The 23,768-nt window shown below is 38.8% G+C and overlaps 1 protein-coding gene across 3 annotated transcripts in view; it reads right to left on the bottom strand.

The window, feature by feature from the left end:
- The window catches only part of LOC127623551 (polypeptide N-acetylgalactosaminyltransferase 14-like), an 84,385-nt gene extending 64,329 nt beyond the window's left edge, over window positions 1-20,056 (bottom strand). For all 3 annotated transcript variants that reach the window (XR_007968074.1, XM_052097933.1, XM_052097936.1), the window contains exons 1-2: window positions 19,740-20,056; window positions 5,109-5,278 (exon numbers count right to left, since the gene is read on the bottom strand). Coding sequence is in view for 2 of the 3 variants with exons in the window: in XM_052097933.1 (XP_051953893.1) it covers window positions 5,109-5,278; window positions 19,740-19,874 (305 nt within the window). In the remaining variant the exon portion in view is untranslated. The remainder of the gene's footprint in view (window positions 1-5,108; window positions 5,279-19,739) is intronic.
- Between the last annotated feature and the right edge of the window lie 3,712 nt (window positions 20,057-23,768).

The following is a 23,768-nucleotide window of genomic DNA, read 5'->3' as shown; positions in this document are numbered from 1 at the left end:
TTTTGTCTTGGAGTGAATATTGTCATGCTTCTTGTTTAATGTCTGCGTTTTCTCCAGTGTCTTGTGTTGTGTTTCAGGATGAACACGCGGATCTATCTAACGTGCCACGTGAGTATCTTGACCTGAAGGAAGTGTTCAGTAAGTCTCGGGCTGCTTCTCTCCCTCCGCATCGTCCCTATGACTGTGCCATAGATTTACTGACAGGTATGTCTCCGCCTAAAGGCAAGTTATACTCACTTTCCGTTCCGGAAAGGGAGGCCATGGAGAAATATATTTCTGATTCTCTAGCCTCTGGGTTCATCCGTCCCTCCTCTTCTCCAGCGGGGGCAGGGTTCTTTTTTGTGGGTAAGAAGGATGGCTCTCTGCGACCTTGTATTGACTACCGAGGGTTGAACAACATCACGGTAAAGAATACTTATCCTTTGCCATTGATGTCTTCGGCTTTCGAGAGGTTGCAGGGAGCATCCATCTTCACAAAATTGGATTTACGCAATGCTTATCATTTGGTCCGCATAAGGAAGTGGGATGAATGGAAAACTGCTTTTAACACCCCCAGGGGACACTTTGAATACTTGGTCATGCCGTTCGGTCTGTCTAACTCCCCTGCGGTTTTCCAGGCACTCGTGAATGATGTGCTGAGAGATATGGTAAATCAGTTCTTATATGTCTACCTGGATGACATACTGATATTTTCTTCTTCTCTCCAGGAACACGTTCAGCACGTCAGACGAGTGCTCCAGAGACTGTTAGAGAATGGGCTTTTTGTCAAGGCGGAGAAATGTTCGTTCCATGCTCAGTCGGTTCCATTTCTGGGTTATATCATCTCCTCCGAGGGGGTGCACATGGATCCCGACAAGGTTAAGGCTGTGGTGGATTGGCCAACCCCAGATTCCCGTAAGGCCCTACAGAGGTTTCTGGGGTTCGCCAATTTTTACCGGCGTTTCATTCGCAATTTCAGCCAACTAGCCGCTCCTCTGACTGCCTTGACCTCTTCCAAGACGACGTTCAGGTGGTCTGGTGTAGCTGAAGCTGCATATACCAACCTCAAGAGCCGTTTTGTTTCAGCTCCCATTCTTATAGCCCCTGATCCTTCACGTCAGTTTGTGGTGGAGGTCGACGCGTCAGAGGTGGGGGTAGGAGCGGTTCTTTCTCAGCGCTCGCCCGCGGACGACAAGATGCATCCTTGCGCGTTTTTTTCTCATCGTTTGTCTCCTGCGGAATGTAATTATGACATTGGTAACAGAGAGTTGCTGGCAGTCAAGTTAGCATTGGAGCAATGGCGTCATTGGTTAGAGGGTTCAGGGGTACCCTTTATTGTCTGGACTGATCATAAGAACCTTGAGTATATCAGATCAGCTAAACGACTCAACTCCAGGCAGGCTCGGTGGGCACTTTTTTTCGGTCGTTTTGAGTTTTCCTTGTCGTATCGTCCGGGCTCCAGAAACATCAAGCCTGATGCTTTGTCTCGTATTTTTGATCGTTCCGTTCGCCCGTCTACTCCCGAGTGCATTTTTCCTGAGAGACTCATTGTCTCCACACTCGTTTGGGAGATCGAGTCGAAGGTCCGTGCGGCCTTAGAAGGGGTAACGCCTCCGCCCGATTGTCCACCGAGTCGCTTATTTGTACCGGAGGGGTCAAGGTCCGACGTAATCCGGTGGGGTCATTGTTCCAATATAGCATGTCACCCAGGAGCTAATTGCACCAGTTTTTTGGTCAGGCAACGATTCTGGTGGCCCTCTATGGCTCGCGACATTCGGAGTTTTGTATTGGCATGTTCGGCCTGTGCTCGTGGTAAGACTTCCAATCGCCCACCGGATGGGTTACTCCAACCGCTGTCTGTCCCTTCTAGACCCTGGTCCCACATCGCGCTAGATTTTGTCACTGCCCTCCCGCCCTCCCAGGGAAATTCGGTCGTTTTGACCGTAGTGGACCGATTCTCGAAGGCGGCTCATTTCATTCCCTTGCCTAAATTACCGTCTGCCAAGGAGACAGTGGTTGCTGTTGTAGATCACGTCTTTCGATTACATGGCCTCCCGATGGACATGGTCTCTGACAGGGGTCCCCAATTTATTTCCAAATTTTGGAGAGAGTTTTGTCGTTTATTGGGGGCGAGTGTCAGTCTTTCTTCTGGGTTTCACCCTCAGAGCAACGGGCAGACCGTGCATGCCAACCAAGACTTAGAGAGAGTGTTGCGATGTTTGGTTTCTCAGAATCCTTCCTCCTGGAGCCAGAAGCTTTCATGGGTGGAGTACGCACATAACTCGTTACCAGTGTCATCCACGGGCCTATCTCCATTTGAGGGTAGCGTAGGGTACCAGCCACCTATTTTTCCCAGTCTGGAATCTGAAGTCGCGGTCCCCTCTGCTCACGCCTTCGTCCAGAGGTGCCACCGCACATGGACCAGAGCCCGCGAGACTCTGCTCCAGGTGGGGGCGCGCACTAAGGCTACGGCTGATCGCCACCGGTCAAAGCCTCCCATGTACGTTGTGGGTCAAAAAGTGTGGCTTTCTACTAAGAATATTCCGCTTCGTTCCGTGTCTAATAAACTAGCTCCTAAATTTATCGGCCCGTTCACTGTCACCAAGATCATTAGTCCAGTGACAGTCCGTCTCAAACTTCCTCCAGCGTACAGGAGAATTCACCCCGCCTTTCATGTCTCCAAATTGAAACCGGTTTTTCGGTCTAACCTTAATCCGCCGATGCCGGTTCCCCCACCGCCGTGACTCGTAGACGGGGAGCCTACATATTCGGTTCATCGTATTCTGGACTCAAGACGGAGGGGACGCGGATTCCAGTACCTGGTGGACTGGGAGGGTTACGGTCCGGAGGAGAGGAGTTGGGTTCCTGCTAGGGACATACTGGATCACTCCCTTATCGAGGATTACAATCGTCAGGTAGGCTCTCCTGGGAGTGCCAGGAGGCACTCTTAGGGGAGGGGGTACTGTCACGGTTCATCGATCCATGTGTTCATTTTGTATATCTGTTGGTGTATTTATAGGTGTGGGGTTGTGTGTGTGTGTGTGTGTGTGTGTGTGTGTGTGTGTGTGTGTGTGTGTGTGTGTGTGTGTGTGTGTCAGAGCTTGTTTGTTGCTTAGCACCAGCTGATTACTCTACTGCCGTCAGCTGCTACTAATCACTACTGCTTGTTAGCTGCCTTTATCTAGCTGGAAATCATCATGCTTGGTGTCGGTTCGTTATTCATGTTTGTATTCTGTTACCCAGTTCCTGTGTCCTAGTTCCTTGTGGGAGCTTCCCGTTTTCCTCTGTACCTCCAGTCTACTGAGGGATCGTCTGGGAGATTGTATCCTGACGCTGGCCTGAGTCCGCGCTGTATTTCCAGTCCTGCTTATCTCTTTTCGAGATTGTGTACTTCTAGGTCGCCCGCCTGTAAACGCGGCATTTTGAGTATTTCCCTGTGCTGTCCGTCATTAATAAACTGTTCACTTGCACTTGGATTATGAGACTCATCATTGTGACATTTACTGTGCTGATTAGACAGCTTTGTTTTTAATGAGAGCATTCGCAAGAGTGCAGAACATTGTGTGGAGTGCCACTGAGCTTGTGTCGAAATGCAGGTCTCAAACAGTGTAAACCTACAGTGAATAACAGCAGTCATTGTAATGGGAGAGTTTGTCGTGTTGCTTGATTTCTGTGTACAATTTATTATTGTAATAACAGTTTTGTTTTGTCACATTAATAAGTAGGCCAATGTGATTTTGATGTGTACAAAATAGCAATAAAATAATTCAGGTTAACTGTTCTAAGTGTGTTTTGGAGGTGTAGACAACATAAAGAATATGGCATGAATAGCATATTTCAGGAATCACCATCATTGTTATCGTGTATGCTCTACTAAGACACATTTGCCATGCAATCTAGTATTGGCAGATTTTACATTTTCACGAATCACACAAACTCCGATCGCAAATGACTGTTTTTAATTTCCAAAGTGCAACCACTGAGGCCAAAAATGGTCTAACGATGTTCTTACATGAACAATATCACCATTAAAGATCTAATGGGATGAATGGTCCCCTGTCTAGCCACCTAAGGGCTTACTAAACGCAGTAACTTGGTCAATTTAAATCAGTTGTTAATAAGTTTGAATACTGAATATGCCAAATTATTTACTGTACGTGGACTAATAATTTAAGCAGTAATTTAGCAATAATTCAATTTATTCTATACCATAGATATCAATTTACAATAATTTTAATTTGCCTTACCTTAACAAACATTATTACAATATAAAATACAATACAATATGATGCTTAAAAGATGCTTTAAAGAAACTGAAACAGCTCATATCCACCATTGAAATCTGCTACTCTGAAGAACCACGCGGTTTCTTACTTTGTGACGTCACGGTAATTACATTTTTTAATCAACATTAATAATCGTGATTACAATATCAAGAGTCAATTCATATAATAATCAACAATTATGATTTTTTTCTATAATCGTGCAGCCCTACTAAACACTGAATGAAAACAAATGGGTGAATGTACAGCAGCGCATTTTCTGAACAGTTTCATAGTTTTACCAAATAAACATGGTGCTTTTATTATTACAATAAATGCACCTTAATGTAATGCAGGGGTTCACAACAATTTTGTCAGTTAAACGTCTATGACCTAAATTTGTTACTTTAACAACCCCCTTAGGATTTGACAGTACTTATAAACTAAAAAATAAAAATAGAATATAACATATGTTCACTTGAAAATGTTCTATTGTTGTTGTCTTATAAAAGCATTTTTTAAATGTAATAAGTTTCTTACAATTAAAACATTATAATAATAATTTTGCATTTTTATATCTACCACAATCTCACAAACCCCTGCAGTTCCATCATGAACCCCTAGGAGTTTATGAACTCCCGGCTGAGAAACCCTGATCAAGGATACCAGTTCTACCTTACAGAACGTTATATGACAGTAAGCTTTGAAACACTCATAGTAAGGGTGCTCATAAAATTTAATTGATACTCTTTTTATCTCAAGTACTGATTCTTAAAAAAAATATTCAAGAACTCACAGATGTGCCTTCATTATATGAATATGAACCATACGGATAGAATAAATAGATCACGTACACATAGGGCTTACCTGTAATGTCGTGTGTCTCTAAGTGCTCTGTTGCTGGGTATTCTCTCACTTTCTCTTTGATTGAAAGCATACAGGCTGTAGGGGTCTTGGCCTGGTTTCCATTTGTGAGCACTGAGGTAGCTTTTCTCTTCAAATTCTTCCAACAGGTCATCCCACTCAGCATCTGAGATCTAGAGCATAATGGAAACATAGCTGTCTGAGTTCTCATATTTTTTGTTGTAATTTTGCCTATCCATGTTTCATGCAGAATGTATGCCTATTCCACAGAAACACTGGAGTTCAAAGAGCCAACAGTTAACCTAATTATCATAAGAACAGAAACAGCCAGAAATTAAGATACACAGACACTGTGCTATAAGCCTAGCATCATTGGGATTCAAACTTACAATCTCTGCAATTAGATTTTTTTTTTAAACCCAAGCCTTTGTTGTGAGCATGTCAATAGGTGGAATGATCACATTCACTAAACTATTAAAAAGAGTGGGAAAAAGACAGGAAAAAATGTAATAATGTTGCAGTAGGCAATTTTCCCAATTATCATAATGAAGTCATTAATATTTCAGTGTTCAGACGCACCATCACACCAAAATCCTCTAAATATCAGTGTGCTGTAGTCACAAACACTGAGTGTTGAATACAGTACATCTTAGAACCCCTGAGGCCATATCAATCATAATTTAATAAACCTTCACATTCTGCACCGACAGCAGCTTGAGAGTTTCCATGTTTTCCCACTTATTATTTTCTTGTGCTTTTTTGCTGATGTTAGACCATAAAAGGGGCTGGAGGCTGTTGGTAATGGTTGAGGCTGGTGATTACCCATGCCAGCAGGTTGCTAGTTTCTACCCAGAAGCCTGTATGAATGTAGACTGATGATGATGCCCCTTTCTCTCCTGAATTTCCCAATGCAGCAACTGCCCTCCATGGAAACTGCTACTAGCTTTCAGATTTGTGCAGAGATTCTGCTTAAAACAATACGAGAGAGTTGCTACTATGAAAACCAATAAATTAATAGCCTATGCCAGACCTGCCAACCTTCAAAAACTTTTTTGAATAGCAACTTACTGATTTATTGTCGAAGTTCTGGTTCATGAACATGGCGGCACGCACGCGGAAAAAACGTGCCATTACCACTGTCTTTGATGTCATTTTGGCTGGTTGGGCATCAGTATAGTGTATCGTTTTGTTCAAGTGCTTACCAATCACTTCACCTGGTCATAGGACATAGTCATTTCCCCACTCACCACCATATTTAGTTATTCAACATATAAATCCACTATGAAGGAAGCAAGAACATTTTTAATGAAAAGACATGCATTTACATCACTCACTCACATTCACTTCAACTTGGACATTTGACAAAAGGAAGTGAAAATTCAAAAAGGTTTATGACCCTTATCATAGACCTTCAACATCATATAAATAACTCAAAATCACAAAAGAAAATATGTCCTTTTGAAAATTGACAACTGGCAAACTATTGAAAGAAAGATAAAATTACTGAAGCCATGCCATGTCCTTTCTAAATAAACATTTTACTGTTGAGATTTATCACTTGTGGCAGTGACAGCTGCTCTAGACTGTTTTGCCTCATAGGTAGCGGACTTGGCCTTCCTGAGAAGTCTGTCGCTGAAGCCCTCCATGTGGCAGACAGTCCCCTTAGCAGCCATGCTCACCTTTTTCATAACCAAAGCACTGATCATATCAGTGCTCAGGCTGGCTCTGTATTGGGTATTGTTCTTGGTAACAAGACTGAAAACCCTCTCACAGTCAGCATTGCTATGGAATATTACTAGTATTCCAAGCATGACTGCTGAGAGGTTGGCGAAGACCTCCTGGCCTCCCCTCTTCAAAAGGCTGATGTCTCTCCATGCCTCATCAATACGTTTCCTGAGGATGCTGGAATCAAAGCTGGTGGTTTGATACATCCTGAACTCATCCTCTACCTGATCCACTGTTACACTATCCGGCAAAATAGAAGGAAAGCGACTGATGAAGAAGTCAACAGAACAGAATTTCACAGATAGCCTCTTCTCTATGTTGGCCACAACAGCATGCATAAGCAGCTCATCTCCAAATGGAAATTTGGAAAGCATGTAGTCAGCTGCAGATGAAAAGAACTTCCTCACATCCCTATAGAAAGGCTTCAGCTCTAGGTTACCCTGGCTTTGGATAAAAACTTGGGTCTCATGCCCAATTGAGAGTTCCTCATCAGGCAGCTGCTTTTCACTTGTGATGGTTGGCCTGATACCTCTACCAATTTCATTCAACATAGTGATCACATGCTCAGGCTTGCAGAATGAAAGCAATATCTTTTGCAGTTGCAGCTCCAAAGTTGGAAGCAGGATATGAATGCATGGCTCCTCTTTTTGAAGTATTTGGTTGCTGATGTCAAAAACTGGTATGACCCTCTTCAGAAAGAGTGAATACACTTTTGACATAGGGTTGGTGAGGAACTGAAGTACCTTCTCAGGTTTTGTCAGATCCTTTTTCTCTTCTTTCTCGGTTCTTTCTGCCTTTGTTTTTCTTTTTTCTTTTGCAGCTCTTTTTCCAATTTCGTTTAGCTTGAAGAGGAAATTTGTTAGGTCAAACTCTGCAGCAAGATGTGCAGGAGCTTTAGGCTTCTGAGTAGGACCAGGTGGAGGTGCAGACAGCTTTGGTAGGATAGAGGAGAGCTTGGGCTGCACTTTAGCTGGCATGCTGCTGGAGGGTGTGGCTTTAGGCTTCTGTGTAGGACCAGGTGGAAGCTTTGCCAGATTGGAGGAACCTGATAACTTTGTCCTCTTTTTCTTCCCTGCATCTACCTCATTACCAAAGAAAACAGTAAGAGCATCCCACTGTTGCAGTAAACGGTTCACACACTGCCCCAGAGACAGCCATCTTGTGGAGGCCAGCTTGAGGATCTTCCTCACCTCTGTGTCACACATGATTTGAATATCACGTAGGTTCGACTTTCTCTTGCTGCTTTTGTCTAGATAGTAATAGATGGTAATGAGGAAGTCTTCGATGTTCACACTAAGCTGCCTGGATGCCCTCTCTGCAGCTAGGTGTATCAGGTGGCAGGGACAACCAACTTGTTAGATATGTGGATGTTGTGCCTTGAAAAAAGCTGCTACACCTTTCCCCAAACCTTGCATAACTGCAGCATTGTCAGCTGCAAGACTGACATAATTTGACCATGGTATGCCTCTCTTTGTCAGTTCACCATCAAGCAATTCAAATATTGTTCTCCCAGTAGATTCTCTTGATTCACAAATCTTAAGCAACATCACAACTACCCTACCTAGATTGGCATTAAAAATCTTCACTACAATGGGGTACATTTTTATGTCCTCCATATCTGTGCTCCCATCTGTAGCAAGGCTGTATGGAGAGTGCTTCATTGCTTCTGTAATGCACTCATCATCATGCCAGGCCAGTGTTTTTATTATGGCAGCAGTCTTAGTTCTGCCACAGCCATACTGTTTGGCTATCTCACTATCAGGAAACATCTTCTTAAACAGAGGTCCGGCATGGTCTGCAGCAGCTAATGGCAAGTTGTGTTCTACAATGAATGTAGTGTAAAGGGTTTCGGCGCGGATTGGTCTCAAATCCTGTGGTTGTACGAAGAATGAGTTAATTCTAGGCACTGAGTCTGTAGCAGCCACATTTTTTGTGTTTTTTGCCCTCCACATGCCGTCGACAGTCTGCAAAAAACATATGTACACACACTCTAAAGCCTCTCTTCGTAATTATAGGGTAGACTGTAAAAGTGATTAGGCAAAACTATGATTTCACCGGATTCTAAAAATATCACTTGCTCTGCACTACTGCGCTATACTTTTTTTCAGTACACCTGCTTAAAAATATTTTTTTCATGATCAATATTTAATTGTATGTGTGCTTATATTAACTGATATCCATAAATGAATTGCATTCAATTGTTTAATTAGCCATATATATGATAGCTACATTATTACCTGTAGCTCCTTGGTGGCCAATGTCAAAATCATAATTACACAAATTGCAAAAGGCATGATTGGGCAGTTTAGAGGGGCGGAGGCATGGCCACTGCTCTTGATATTTTTTCAGGAATTTTTGAGGGGCGAAGACCCGCTTCTTTTTAGGTTTGCTGCCTTCTCTCTCCCTGTCAGTGTCCTCATCTGAAGCCATTTTGATTAACTGCAAGGTGCGAGCGCATACACACACACACACACACACACACACAATATATCCTCTTAACATCATGTAGGCCGTCTGTCTGCCATAATCTGTTCCTATATACAAGTAATACTATAAGATTTTTAGTGATGTGTAGCCCAGGTCACTTATGATCTCTATAATGACCTTACCCTCCTACAGTAGCCTACAGTCTTATAATACTTCTATAGTCTGTCCCAAAATACTGTAATACTTCTATAGTATGTCCCAAAATAATAGGCCTATAGCCTATTTCTATAAGATTACTATAACATATAATATACTACATATATAGAACAATATATTGGCATATATTTTTTGAGAATGCAAGAGACACACAAACACATGTCTTTGCAAGTATACGCATATGCATGTATGCCTATCTTCATAATTCTAGTTTTGACTTCTAAGGTTTTTTAAATTCGACCCAAATCAGAAAATTTCTCTTGCACTGCAATTTACAGTGAGAGTCCAGTTTCAATAGTACTGCTCAAAACCATTTTTATTCATGATTAATATTGCATTGTAATGTGTGCTGGTCAACTAGTCTAAAATTAAGAAACCCCTAAAAAAAACAGTAAAAAAAAAATAAATAAATAAGAAAAAAAAATAAACAGGAAAATTGTGTGTACATTTAAGATAAATTGTAATTTATTATTCCAATTTCCAAATATGATACTAAATCTCAAAGAAAATGCTTTTATTTGTGACGAGCTGTCTTTGCATTTGAACATTACACATTTTAAACAGGACACGCATTACTTAATAAACGTTAGCCAATACAAACATATTTATAGAAAATAGTTGACAATGAATAGACAGGAGTCCAATAATAGCAAAACGAATCACTTATTCTAAAAAGAATATCAAGTTAGACGAATCCGATATAGGAAGGTCTGTTAACAGTAAAACGTACGTCATTTAACGAATTCTAAAAACACGGGTGGATAATACAAATTTAAACTTAGCCCGTCAATTTTCATTTTACAGTTATCTTCTCTCTGCTGCGCGTCAGTGTTTGTGAGAGAGCTCGCGCTGCAATGATATAACGGTACTTTTAAATCCGCAAGTAACGAACGCGCTAATTTTCATACAAAATAAATATGTAACATAATTAGGTACTTTAGCTATTATTAACACAATAATGTAACACATGCAAGCTACGTATTTCAATCATGAGAATGAGTAAATGTACGCCTGTTTCTCCAGACTCACGCTTATCAGTCATCCACAAATCACAGAACTTTCATAATCAATAAACCATAATGATTCATTTTATTAAGATTTATTCTTCAGCTTTACTTAAGTATTTTATAATTTGCATGGCTAAATTATGTTTTCCTCTTTTCTGAGTGACCATGAATACCGGAGTATTTTGACTGAGATATATAATCCATGCGATCACTCCCGTGTGATAATCGAATCCAGATCAACTCAATACAATATTTCAACTTTCCACATCCACCCCAGCCGGTTTACCTTTAGGAGTCAAAAGTACCGTGACTGTAGCCTACTGTCCTCGCTCAAATCAGTCAGACGGCAGGCCGCGGGAGTGGAAGCGGGATTGAGCGGGATTCTTTATTGCCTTACGTATCTGTCAATCATCCCCGCTTGCTAGTTTGAGAAATGAACCCAGCGCTATGATTGGTCAAACTCTTATTCATTTGCTGTTGCTTGATTTGAGGACCGCGCGTGAAAAGAGGCGGGTCACCAGGTTATGCGTAGTTTTAGAGTGACAAATCGTATCAGCGTAATTTGAGTTCAAAATGCGTAACCGCTACGCAAAATGCGTACAGGTTGGCAGGTCTGCTATGCTCATGAGAGTTGCAGCTTCCCAGGTATTGCTAATTAAGTGGAGTATGGGCTTGGGGGGTATAAAGAATAATGACCTGTTTATTTAAAGAAGTTTGTTTTCTCAAAATATTAGCTTTATTGCAGGCCATATACAGACACATAAAACAAGTAGTCATTTGAAAAAGAATAATGTTGACTGAAAAAGTATAATGTGGACCAGCACTGTTACACCAAAACATTTCATAAACCTATTATTTTTTGGAAAGTTTTCGTTTAGATCCTCTTCAAGACATTTTCTAATACAACAACAACAACAACACTAATATTGAGCTATTAAATTGTAATTCTAGAGTGAGTAGAATTCAGCACATTGTAAACACGCTGAGTAAAGAATTCATCAGTGAGCTCACACACTCTTGAACAGTATTGCTTGTGTGGCTGGGATGTCATGGCCCGATGCTTTACAACAGCCGCAACAGCATCATTACACCCAGAAATAGAGTTAGATAATTCCACATGTCTGTTTCTTAGACTGCTAAGCATGATAATGACTGGGCTTTTAATCCACATTGACAATGTATAAATATAATAGGATTTCCCAGTCATATCTGTATCAGATAATATACTGTATACATATTTTTTTATTGGTATATGTCTGAAATTGCAGTTTTAATTCAGGCCAATATCAGAAGCAGATTATCACATTATGATTACAATATATACTGTAACCTGGTATTTAAAATACATACTTCCCTAGTATACAGTATGCCAAAAGCATTGTCAATTGAATAGAATAAAACAGTAGGTAAGAAATCCCCATATAAACTATACTGCATCTGCTGAGATTCTGAAGTGTGCATCCACTGGACATTGTTCTATCCCACTATCAGTGGATTTAAGAAGACGTCATATTCAAAACACTGAATTAAAAAAAGGGGGAGAATTGCAATTCAAGCGGCTCATAAGTGCACTGTAAGTGCTATATATAGGCCTACCAAGAAAGACGTTCCTTATGGCTAAATTGCACTTATTTAACAAATCCAGAGTAAATTATTTCCGTGGTTGTTGTTACTACAATAAACGTTCTGGTTATGGGAAAATGCCCACGTTCCCGTATAAAATAGGCCCCTATATCCAGGAATGTACTCGTACTGCTCACCTGCATACCTATAAAACACACTTTATTTATGGCTGAGAATTACTTTCTTCATCAAATGTAGTACATACTTTGAGAGTACACACATTTGGATGCAACTTAAGGTATATTCCAGGTTCAATATAAGTTAAGCTCATCCGACAGCATTTGTGGCATAATGTTGATTGCCACAAATAATAATTTTAACTTTCACCCAAATAATAAACAACTAAATAATTATTGGTTACAATGGGGCCAATCCGTAAATTGACTGTTTCAAATGTATAGCCACCAGATGTAAACAGAATGCGTGTTAACATGATTTTAGTGTAATCAATTATACATCATATACTCACACTCAAGCCATCCCAGATGTGTATGAATTTCTTTCTTCTGCAGAACATAAATTATGATTTTTAGAAGAATATATCAGCACTGTATGTCCATAAAATGCAAGTGAATGGGTGCCAAAATTTTGAAACTCCAAAAAGCACATAAAGGCACTATAAAAGTAATACATTAGACTCCAGTAGATTAATCCATATCTTCAGAAGTAATATGATAGTTGAAAAACAGATCAATATTGAAGTGATTTTTTGCTAGAAATTCTTCTCCCTACCCAGTAGGGGGCAGTATGCATGAAGAAAGCAAATCACCAAAAACACAATAAGTAAAATAAAATCTTAATTTGAGTTCAGCAGATGAAACAAACTCACACATCTGGGATGGCATAAGGTAAATGATGAGATAATTGTTATTTTTGTGTGAACTATTCCTTTAATGTGTGCTTTTGGGGTTGAGCATATTAACCAGAGGTGGGTAGAGTAGGCAAAAACTGTACTCAAGTAAAATTACAATTACTTAAAAACATTATTACTCAAGTAGAAGTAAATTACTAACATAAATAATTACTTGAGTAAGAGTAATAAAGTATCCAATTAAAAGGGTGCTCAAACAGTGAGTAACTCGTTACTTTCACAAATGACATAATGGATGTTATCTACCCTATATTCCATTACATAAAACACATTTAACATGTACTACAGAATTATTATTATTATTTTTATTATTATTAATGGAAATTCTGTCATCATTCACCATCATGTTGTTCCAAACCAGACTTTCTTTCTTCCATGCAACACAATAAGGAGATATTAGACAGAATGTTTGTCTGAGTCATTATTTACTTTCAGTGAATGTTTTTTTTCTCCATATTTTGAAAGTGAATAGTGATTGAGACTGTCAGTCCCTAACATTCAGTCTAACATATTTGGTGTTCCACATAATATAAAGTGTCACACTGGTTTGAAACAAAATGAGGGTAGAGAAATGATGACAGAATATTAAATTATGGCTGAGCTATCACTTTAAAGATATAGTTTACCCAAAAATGAAAATTCTCTCCTCAATTACTCACCCTCATGCCATCCAAGATGTGTATGATTTACTTTCATCTGCAGAACACAAATTCAGATTTTTAAAAGAATATTTTAGCTCTGTAGGCCAATATTGTGATGCTCCAAAAAGCACATAAAGGCATCATAAAAGTAATCCATAAGACTCCAATGGTTAAATCCATATCTTCAGAAGTGACATGATAGGTGTTGGTGAGAAACGGATCAATATTTGTCATTTATTGCAAGACAGCAAGGGCGATATATAGAGAAGAATGTGAATCACCAAAAACACAAGACGAATGTGAAGTCGATCTGTTTCTCTGTTTCTCATCCACACCTATCACATCACTTCTGAAGGTATTGATTTAACCACAAGAGTCTTATGGATTACTTTTATGCTGACTTATGTTTGTTTGTTAAGCTTTAAAATGTTGCCACCCATTCACTTGCATTGTATGGACCTAAAGAGCTGAGAAATTCTTCTAAAAATCTTAATTTGAGTTCAGCAGATGAAAGAAAGTCATACACATCTGGGGTGGCAAGAGAGTGAGTAAATAATGAGAATTGTCATTTTTGGGTGAATTATCCCTTTAAGGGCTCTTGTCAGATCTGGATGAATTTGTCAATAAGAAGAGAGTTTTGGAAACATTTCTAGTAATTATTACAGTGAAAATGTCCCACAAGGCCATTATATATAATGCTGAAATATAAACCAAAGCAAGATCATGCATTATTAATGACTTATTTAGCTATTTCATAGCTTTTAAAGTCCTGTGTGGATTCTTATTTCAGTGTAGTTTCAGTTTTCAGTGTCGTAATTATTTAGATCATTAATTCTGAACAGTAGTACCGCCACTCTTTAAATGCAGAGTATGCAACCTTCGTAGGGCACCAACTCCGTTCGCGGAACATTCGCTGTATCTAAAACTGCCCCTTATCCACTATATAGTGCACTATTTCGAGTGTCTGAATTTTGAAGTGACCCACTCGTTACCTACTTTTGTTCACTTATTCTTACCCACAATACACAAATTTCAAGTGTACATTTGATGTACACTCGACAATGGTTCATTTCCCACAATCCACCACAGGGAAGACATACGAGCTGGGAGTTTACGGCTTCCTTCACTCCTGCAATGTTTTATTTCATGCTGAATGTAGTAAATAACTTTTTGACAATCATAACTTTATTAACGTTAACGATTACGATTAAATTAACATATAGAGAGACAAAACATACTGATACATTTTAAAATGTACTTTATTTGATCAAATATGTTTACTCTTTATATTAACACACAGTATATATTAAAAATGACAAACAGAATGAAGATTTATTGTATTAATATATTATTTAATAAGAATTACAAGTAAGGCCCAAGTACTTAAAAATGTCATAAGTGATGTTGTTTCTGCGATAGCCCCAGAACTCGGACACTCACGTCCGAATTCACTCATTTCGTTCACTTACTGCTGAGATATAATGCACTAGCTATATAGCTATATAGTGCCCCAGGCACCTCGAAGTGCACAAGCAGAAATGCTGTCTGTTCGCAGTTGTCAATCACGCGAATGGTAGTGATTTTGTGATGAAGCAGGCAGAGAATGAGGATCTAAGTGCAGCTGTTTATTTGAAAATCACAGGAAACCTGGCACAGAGCATACCAAAAAATGCAAGAACTCACAAAGCAAACAAGAAAACTAAGGGCTTAAATACACAAAAGGAACAAACAAGGGAATAAGGAACACCTGGGGAAACAATTAGGGAATGAGAAATAATCAGGGGAGAATCAATCATAAAATGAAATTACAGAAACCAAACAGGAAACAGGAACTAAACTTAACTTCAACATAAAAGCACAAAAACAAAAGACAACAGAGAACATGACAGATTTACACTTAACTTGGATGTTTACATGGATTTGTACAGTTAATCCGCTTGAAGTAGCTGCGATAGTTTCCAGTATCCCACGAGGGCGTGGAGTAAATGCATACATAATGTTTATGACATGGGACAAAGCACACTGATATTTTGCTGCACTGATTTAGAAATGTACACTTAAAAACTCATGTCATAAGAGCCCAGTTACAGAATCACCCTGAAAATGACCATCTCATTACACAGAAAAGCCTGCGTTAGAATTAGAGCCAAAACTTACCTCAGCGTGCTGCCTTAAGTTGGAACTGTGATTTGAATCTTGAAAAATCAGCTTGTCAATTTTCCCCAAAGGTTACTCAAGTAAATGTAACAGAGTAAATGTAGTGTGTTATTATCCACCTCTGATAGTTACCATTGACAAGTTTATTGATTGCTTCTGTGTATAATTCGTTTAAATTTGAATAACGTTTTTGTTGTAAAATTGAGTAATGTGAACCATTTAGGCACTGTCTTCATTTACAGAAAAAAAAAACTGTAAAGTAATTCAGAAACAGTTCTCTAGTTGGATGTGTATAGGAAAAATGTAGCATGCAATTGAATCACCCAAAACAGGTGTATTAATGTAAATTGTATTCATTGCAATTACAATATCTGGGGACATAATCTTTTAAAGAAAGGAGGGACAAGTCCAAATAATTTTTTTGTGGAAATCAACATAAATGCTTCATTTGTATTGAACCCTGAATATTCCTTTAAATGTTGTTATTAACAGCAACAATGAAGGCACTTCTTTATGCGTTTCACATTTGTCAGAAATTAAAATCACTTTAAAGTCACACTTTAAAGTGATATGCCAGGCCTACAGGATGAGCTACAGTTGAAAAGACAAAAGATGAGAGCATGAATAAAATTGTTAATCTAGACATTTTGGATTGGGCAACAAATTATTCACTTCTAGATTCTAATGATTAAGCAGACTCAGTAACACAAACAGAATTTAATTAGCACATAGGGAAAAAAGATGACAGGTTCTGAATCAATGTGTCAAGTTTCATATCTGCTTAACATAATTTTATGCAATTCCCCTTCAAAAGGCAGCTTTTGCACACCCACCCCCTTACTCCCAGCTGAAATCATTAGCTCCTTGATGCTCCGAAGTCACTGATCAGGTCATTTGAGCTGTGCCACGTTTGAGGCTCAGTGTTCCCCCAGCTCCCACAGAGCTCAGCCCTCTTACAAGAGGAGGTGGACAGACTGAGGAAGTGGTAATTGGATCCTCCCTGTCCTGTCATCTGTACTCTGAGCATGTAGGCTATTTGTGGTTGTGTGTTCTTTTCATAGAGTTCTACTCCACCAAAGCCTCTGCCCTCTTGCAATGCACAAAACACATATGCAGGAGCAGCCAAACTTTCTAAGGTCTTTTAAAATCCTGCTTCTTAACAGGGATCTGAACACATTTTCAGCAGGTATAGAATATGCATAGGCTATAACTGGAAAATTGGTGCCTGGTATTGCATTAAAATGATTCATTCTGAACTACTGTCAAAAATTATGTGCCAGCAAATGATGAGAAAATTAAACACCATCTGCTCAGTCTAACACCTCAACACCAGTGACACAAAGTCACCATGAACATAACCCACAACAACACTGTCTGTTTGTATAATCTGTATTGTGGGACATATCTGCCATGAATCATGGTAATAGCAGATGTCATGGGTGATATCTCAGTCCTCCCTCGCCATTATAAAGATAATGCATCACACTGCTGATGGGAGAGTATCTTCCCATCGAATCTGAGTGAGATGTCACCACCATTTGATGAATGGTTTAAACACACTGGCCACCATGACACTCACCACATTTACTTCAGCAGCCACTGTGCCAACCCTGTATTTCACATTCCTCCTCACCAATAACAGCTATTGCATGTTTGGCCTTCCCTGTCAGGGTTATTACAGAAAATATATTTTGAAGCAAACAGCAAATGGAAAACATGATGATCAACACAGAATGATAAAAGATGCTTTTTCCAAGCACTTAGATGTATACAAAGGGGAGTGTCTGCAAATCTATCACCCTTTAGTTTTCAAAGCTACATTAACTATTATTTAGCCTACTTTTTCGTTTCTTTTTTACTGTTTAACATGCATACACGGCACAGAGCAGTAAAGAGGAAAAAAGTACGATCTAAATTAGGTTACTCAGTCATTACTATTCATGATATTCAATGAATAACAATTCTATCTGCATTTTTTAAGAGATAAATCCAGTCATTATGAAATACCAAGCAACATCATTGTTTTCGTACAGATGTACAAGGCATTTGTGAACTGTTTTCACATTTTCATTCATATAGTGTTGCTCAGTGTTGTGATACATAGAGCCATATATTATGTTTCATACCCCATTACCCCCAGTGATAATTTATTGTCATATACCAGCAGTTGTTTGAATGAAAAATGGACTTAACAATACCAGACTTAGCACTAGATTTACACAAAACACATTCTACAGTTGCAACAAGGCAACAAGCCTTAAAAAGATAGTTCAACAATGCAAGTGAATGGTGGTAAGACATTTGTTGCTCCACAAATCACATAAAGGAAACAGAAGAAATCCATAAGGCTCCAGTGATTAAATCCATGTCTTTAGGAGCGATATAATATGTGTGGGTGAGACACAGATGAAAATGTACATCCTTTTTTATTCTAAATCATCTGAAAGTGAAAGTTAAAGTGGAGATTTCGAGTAAAAAAGACTTTTATATATATTATTATTATTCTGTTTCACACCCACACCTATTATATCGCCTCTGAAGATATGGATTTAAACACTGGAGTCCTGTGGATTACTTTTATGCTGCCTCTAAATGCTCTTTGAACCTTCAAAGTTCTGGCCACCATTCACGTGCATTGGACTGACCAACAGAGTTGATATATATTTTTCTAAAAAAATTGTTAGAGTTAAGCATTAGAAAGAACATCATAGATCTTATTCACGCTAGTGCCATCTTTGTTTTTATAATGGGAATGACAAGAGGGTGTGAGGGATTGACTTACAGTCTCTTCAATGGGTTGTACTGCAGTTTAAAGTGTGTTTGGATCATTCCGTGGACAAAACATTGATAAAATATCTGTCCAAGAACATTCAATATACAAACATGAGTTGTAGAAAATCAGATGTGATCTAGGAGCTTTATACAATTCGTGCCATTAAAGAGACTGTTAGTCTATCCCTCACAGCCTCGTTGTCATTCCCATTAGGAAACAAAATGCCGCTATCCTGAATACACATCTGGATGGCATGAGGGTGGGAAAATTATGAGAGAATTTTCATTTTGGATTATCCCTTTAATGCAACAGATACAGTCACCATCTCATACTGTTTTTGTACTTGTTGGTGGTATATTGAACAATAGTGACTTTTCCAACATGGAATGATTTATTTATTGTCTCCTGGTAAAAGACGCTGGGTCTTCAGAACCTTGTGAAGTATTTCATAGCTTGCACATAAATAGTAAAAAATGTGTCTTATAAGAAGAAATATACAGATCATTGTTATCATGACCACTTCAAACCACCAGGGTCAGAAAGTTTGTGGCTGAATATAGCAGCAACATAGGCTAGTTTATAGAGACAAATGTCAAATGACAAATGTGCTTATTGCCTTAATTTCAAACACTTTATTTTTTCTCTTGTGATAATAGAGTGGCTGTTAAACAGTCTAGAATAACTGCACTTGCATAAGAAAGCTGTTTCCATGGGTTCATTGTATTTACAAAAGTGATCTACTGATGGAAAAAGAAAGCAGTGGGAAAATTGGTTCTTTGAGGTTTATACTTGTGAATAAACAAAATGTAAAAAGGCTATCCCAAAGCATATTATTTCATATTTGACTCCTGTGGGAAAGGCAGAATATAGCCTACTTTTAATTTAGATTAATTTGTGAGGGAGTATTCAACTGACTAAATTCTGCCATATTTTTTCGCACCCCACCAGATGAGAAAATAATGAGTCGCCCTTTATTGTGGGCTCAGTTAGGCTACAGTTAAAAAAAAAAAAAAAAGTCTCGAATGGCGCACTTTCACAAATAATTTCACCCAGAAAAAGGCAAAACGAGAAATTATCACTTAAGAGTTATTAACCGTTCTCAGCCTCTAAAACAGGTAACGTCGTTATGAAACATTCTTGGCGGCGTCAGTTGCTTTATTAACACATCCAGGACAATTCTGTATTATCACTCACCTCCTTTACTTGCGGCTGTTCGCTTCTTTGGTCAGGTAGTATTTTTCGACTATTCAGCAAAATGAAATAAAGCAAAGCGGCAAACCAAAACAGCGCCGCAAGAGCTAAAGTCAGCTTTCGAGAAAGCCTCTTCATTTTCAACGTCCGTTAACGGTTCATTTTGAAAACCATTCGCGCGCTCTGCTCCTCAGCCTCAAGCGCTTCTGCTCTCAGCGAACGAAAGGCGAATTCTTCCTGCGCGCTGCGCTCGCGCACTGTCCCTCGCGCAAAATATCCAGGAATTATGAGGTTGTTGCTCTCGTGCGCAGCGCGCTGACTCGCTGAGACTAGTGAGCGAGATAATCATCCTACAAAATGTGTGAGGTACCGTCAAAATATGAATGAGTTTAGCACCACCTACCGCGGAAAGGTGCTTAAGTGGACTCGCCTTTTCCTGATCCGTTTATAATACAGGCTCACTATCAGTTTCTCTCCGTTTGTTCAGGGTGGATTCACAAAAAGGGATTAGTCCAAAGATAAAAGGTGGTGTAATTCCTTCTGCTAAGCACATCTACATGGACTGTTGAATTTGCATTTTCAAAGGCAAAACAAAATGCCTAATTATTATAGTTTTATGTAATTATTATTACAGTTTTCTCAAGAGTGAAGTTTCTTAGATAATGGATAAAATCTTTAAGCAAGGGACTGTCCTGTAATAAGTCCTGACACTTTGGACAAAAGTGTCAGCTAAATAACAAATTAGTTATTAGCTTTAAAGTGACATTAGGATAGGACTGACAGATCGCAGGTTTTTCAATGGTCAATGCTGATATCTGGAGTGCAGGCCAGGGTGGTCAATGGTCAACATTATATGCAAAAATCTCTGAAAACTCTCTGGATTATATATTTATAATACAACAACGTGACTAAAGGCACTCTTAGGTAAAATGTGCTTATTTTCTGGTTGAAAGTGTGTGTGTGTGTGTGCGTGTGTGTGTGTGCGTGTGTGTGCGTGTGAACGTGTATTTATCACTTTGTTGGGACCAAATGTCCCCATAAGGATAGTAAAACCCGAAATATTTGACCTTGTGGGAACATTTGTCAGTTCCCATGAGGAAAACAGCTTTCAAATCATCCTAAATTATGTTTTTTAACATGTAAAAAAGCAGAAAGTTTTCTGGGAGGATTAGGTTTAGGGGTTAGACTATTTGTACTGTATAAAAGCCATTATGTCTATGGAAAGTCCCAATAAAACATGGAAACACAACGTGTGTGTGTGTGGTTATATATATATATATATATACAGCGATATAGTGGAGCATTCTAGGGCATACCTGTCAACAGTCCCGTTTTTCCCGGAAGTCTCCCTTATTTCACACCCATCTCCCGCCCCCCTCCCGTTTTGTTATTTCTCCCGGGAATCTCCCGTCATTTGTATGGCCCATACCTCGTTATATGAGTAATCACATCAATATATATTATTCTAAGGTTGTCCAGTTGCCAGATCTTGTTTGAAACGCATCGTACTCACACAATCGACACATCATACAAATTTTAACCCATTTGTGGCCTCAACCTGGCAACCAAAACCCAGTTGCGCTGTTGATATCTGCGCAGGTAGATGCGGGAAGTTGAATCAAGCATCACTGGTTGATGGGAGGACAAGACTCAGGTGGTGCTCCGGCGAAATTTCTTTTTATATATTAATGTAAATTTAACAAAAGCTGGACGTAAGACTTTAATTTAATATCTCGAAGCCATATCGACAAAGCCCACGCCTTTTGCAATGTGTGTGATTTTAATATCGGACACAGTGGGGAAAATGGCGTTACTCAGCACATTAAATAATAATAGCACAATTTGTATGTATTTAGACCCCCCATGTTGACAGGTATGATCTAGGGGCATTAGTTGCATATAGTCATTTAGCAGACAAATTTCTTACAAATGGGGAAAATAATAAAACAAAAATTGTCATCTAAAAAGTCAGACAAAAGTCAACAATATCTTCAGTGTCATGCTAGAATAGTACAGAAGCAGAAGAATGAGACAGACAAAGAAAGATAGTTTATTATTATTATTAGGTTGTGTAATTATGTAAAATGTGTAGGTAATCTTGTGCTTTTGAGACATAAAAAAGTAATTTCACTTACTGGGCAGTTATTGAAAAATGTTTGATTTAATCACCGAGAACAAACAGGTGTTTAATAGTATTTTGTTGCTATTCATTGTTTTTGGAGAATATAATATAATAATATCATTGTTCCCTACAGAAAATGAACTAAAATGTGAAAAAGATCTTTCTTTGTCAAGAACAGGTGAGGACCCAAGTGCTAGATGCAAAAATGTAAATCTTTATTTTCTTAAAAAAAGAAAACAGTAATCCACAGAATCCTAAGAGAAGGAATGTCGGAATCCGACTAGTGTCCACAGTTCCGACCAGTCCTTAGCTGGAGAGAGAGAGAGAGAGCTGGAAACACTGCCGGGAACAAGTCAGTCCTACGGTGAGTCTGAGAGAAAGGAGGCACAACTGGGCTGGCAGTGCAGAGAGAGAGAGTGAGAGAGAGAGAGAGAGAGAGAGAGAGAGAGAGAGAGAGAGAGAGAGAGAGAGAGAGAGAGAGAGAGAGAGAGATGAGCATCCAAATGATCGCAGAGACATGAGCATCCAGATGACCACAAAGATCATCCAAAAACCAACACAGACGAAAGGTCTAGACTGAAATGTGAAACACACAGCAAATACTCGGCAACACAATGCAATAATCAGACAAACACTGAAGGAAGAGGGTGAGCTAAATAAACCAGAGAAAATGAGCGACATGTAGAGATAATGATAGCGGAGCCAGTAATAATCTAACTGAAGCAATCATTCGCACCAAAATCATGAAACTGTCAAACAGAAATGCCAACAAACGCACATGGAAACAAACACATACTCACAGAGCAGCCGATCTCATGTACAACACCAACATTTTCATCCAACCAGACAAGATTTTCAGCCGATTAAATTACCTAAAAATGTAGAATGTCGAAAACAAGAATTCAATAAAGCTGTCAGCTGAGGACATGTGAGGCATCTATTTCTCAAACTAGAGACTCTGATGTACTTATAATGATTGACTGATGAGTTTCTAGAGAAAGCTGTTTCTTTTTTGCCATTTTTTACCTAATATTGACCTCAAGACACGCCAGTCTATTGCATACTGTGGCAAATCAAAAACCAACACAAATACAATGTTAAGTTTCATTTAACGAGCCAAATATATTATGTATATCTTAAATATATGGCAAGAGATTTTCTAGTACCAAATTTGCAATTTAGTATGATTACTCAAGGATAAGGTGTTGGAGTGATGGCTGCTGGAAATGGGGTCTGTCTAGATTTGATAAAAAATGACTTTTTTCAAATAGTGATGATGCTGACATCAGTAATGCCCTGACTATACTTTATGATCATGCCACTTTGGTGATTTAAAGTACCAATATCCTTCTGAACAGCAAAATACATTATTCCAAACTTTTGGCCACCAGTGTATATTTGAAGATATAGCATCTTTTTTTTTTTCTTTTTTTTTTCCAGCCTGATCTCATGAACATTACATGACCATGGCAACATTATTGCAAAAGGAAATAGCATGCCAACTTGTTTGGCTGTAGTTTCCTTGTGAAATGTTCAGCGGGGGGCACCAAAAGCATGTGAAATGGTGTCATAATCAGTCAACATTTTTAAGGTAACTATTACATGGAGGTTTTAATGAGTAAAACGTACCTCCCTAAGTACCTAAATTTGTTACCTAAACCGAACCAATAGTGATCTAATATCCAATGAAAGGTAAACAAAACAGACATCCTTACCCTAAACCTAATTAAGTGTCCAAAAACAAAATAAGAATCGAAAAACACATTTTTTGAAACAAATAATCAGAATCAGAAAAAGCTTTCTTGCCAAGTACGTTTTTTACGCATACAAGGAATTTGTTGTGGTGTTGTAGGTGCATTCACACAGTCTCTAAATATTTGAACAAGAATAAAAATATAAGCAATATAAAT

The sequence above is a fragment of the Xyrauchen texanus genome, chromosome 30 (genome assembly GCF_025860055.1).
Source record: "Xyrauchen texanus isolate HMW12.3.18 chromosome 30, RBS_HiC_50CHRs, whole genome shotgun sequence".
Taxonomy (NCBI): domain Eukaryota; kingdom Metazoa; phylum Chordata; class Actinopteri; order Cypriniformes; family Catostomidae; genus Xyrauchen; species Xyrauchen texanus.
Note: the sequence above shows the minus strand (reverse complement) of the source record. Positions and strands in the feature narration are given on the sequence as shown.